The 1129-nt window shown below is 39.2% G+C and overlaps 1 protein-coding gene across 1 annotated transcript in view; it reads right to left on the minus strand.

The window, feature by feature from the left end:
* Positions 1–1129, minus strand: part of gatsl2 (GATS protein-like 2) — a 24774-nt gene that overhangs the window by 2477 nt on the left and 21168 nt on the right. Inside the window, exon 5 of the mRNA XM_015382141.1 lies at positions 986–1109. Within this exon, the coding sequence (XP_015237627.1) occupies positions 986–1109 (124 nt within the window). The remainder of the gene's footprint in view (positions 1–985; positions 1110–1129) is intronic.

Below are 1129 nucleotides of genomic sequence, written 5' to 3' on the forward strand. Positions count from 1 at the left end.
TTTTTAATGACCTGCAGTAACCCAGACAGACATGGTTGTGAATCTTGCCAACTTCCACCACTGTTGGCCAAAGGATGTCTCTATCCTATCCTTCCTGCTTGGCACCCCACACTGAATCATTTGCAGCTATATGGTTAAGCTTCCCCTCCTGGGTGGAGCAGCAGCTGTTTTAATGTTTCCACCTGTGAATAATGATTTTCTCTCCAAAATGACAGACTTCCAGCCTTAATGAAAAGCTTTAGAACCCTTCAAGGATTGATGAGCAGGTAGAGTTGCTTCTCTAAGCTAACTGCCCATTTCTTTGCTGCTTGGTGTGTAGATGGGCTTTTCATTGCATTAACTTGGGAAAACAAAAGAAATGATCAGTTTTCATTGTGCGGTTGATGATTAAACATGGCTATTTGATTTCCTTTAATCTCATGGAATCTGAAAGGGTGTTATTAGTATTTTTTTCCTGCATAAAACTGACATATGATTGTTACACGGACTCCTTTCTGAAAGAAGGATGTGCTTTCTTTTTACAGCGTCAGTCTAAAAACCTCACATGTTAATGCAATATATATATATATATATATATTTTTTGGTAGAAAGTAAATATTAGCTGCCTCATGCTTCAGTGCTATAGAACACATTTGAATCAGGAAATCTTTAATTCATTACAACAACAGGTTGTTTTTTTATTTTCTCCCATGAAAATGTCCTGCTTTAATTTAATTTAAACTCTTATTAGATATTTTTAAAAGGATAAATGCAGAAAAATATTAACTAATTTAGTAAGAAATAAAGCAAAGATTTGTTTTTTGCTGCAGGAGCTTAACTTCCTGTTCGGACTGAGCTCCAGATCTCAACCATGATGCAGAGAAATCTCTCCCTAATCCAGAAAACCAAACCTGATCAGCCTCAGACTTTATAAAACTGTAATGGAGCCTCATCCACCATCCGATGGGTTTGTCACAGAAAACAGGTTTTAAGAGAAGCATCTTACCCTCCGGAGTAGAACATGACGTCCATGAGCAGCGTGGCTACAGAGGGCAGCGTGTCTGGATCCAGGCTGGTCACACAGAACATGTTGCTGGGGCTGGACAGAGGGTGGATGATGGGGCGGGGCACTGAGAGATTACAGAAAATA

Source organism: Cyprinodon variegatus, unplaced genomic scaffold, assembly GCF_000732505.1.
Source record: "Cyprinodon variegatus isolate N-32 unplaced genomic scaffold, C_variegatus-1.0 Scaffold250, whole genome shotgun sequence".
In the NCBI taxonomy this organism is placed as follows: domain Eukaryota; kingdom Metazoa; phylum Chordata; class Actinopteri; order Cyprinodontiformes; family Cyprinodontidae; genus Cyprinodon; species Cyprinodon variegatus.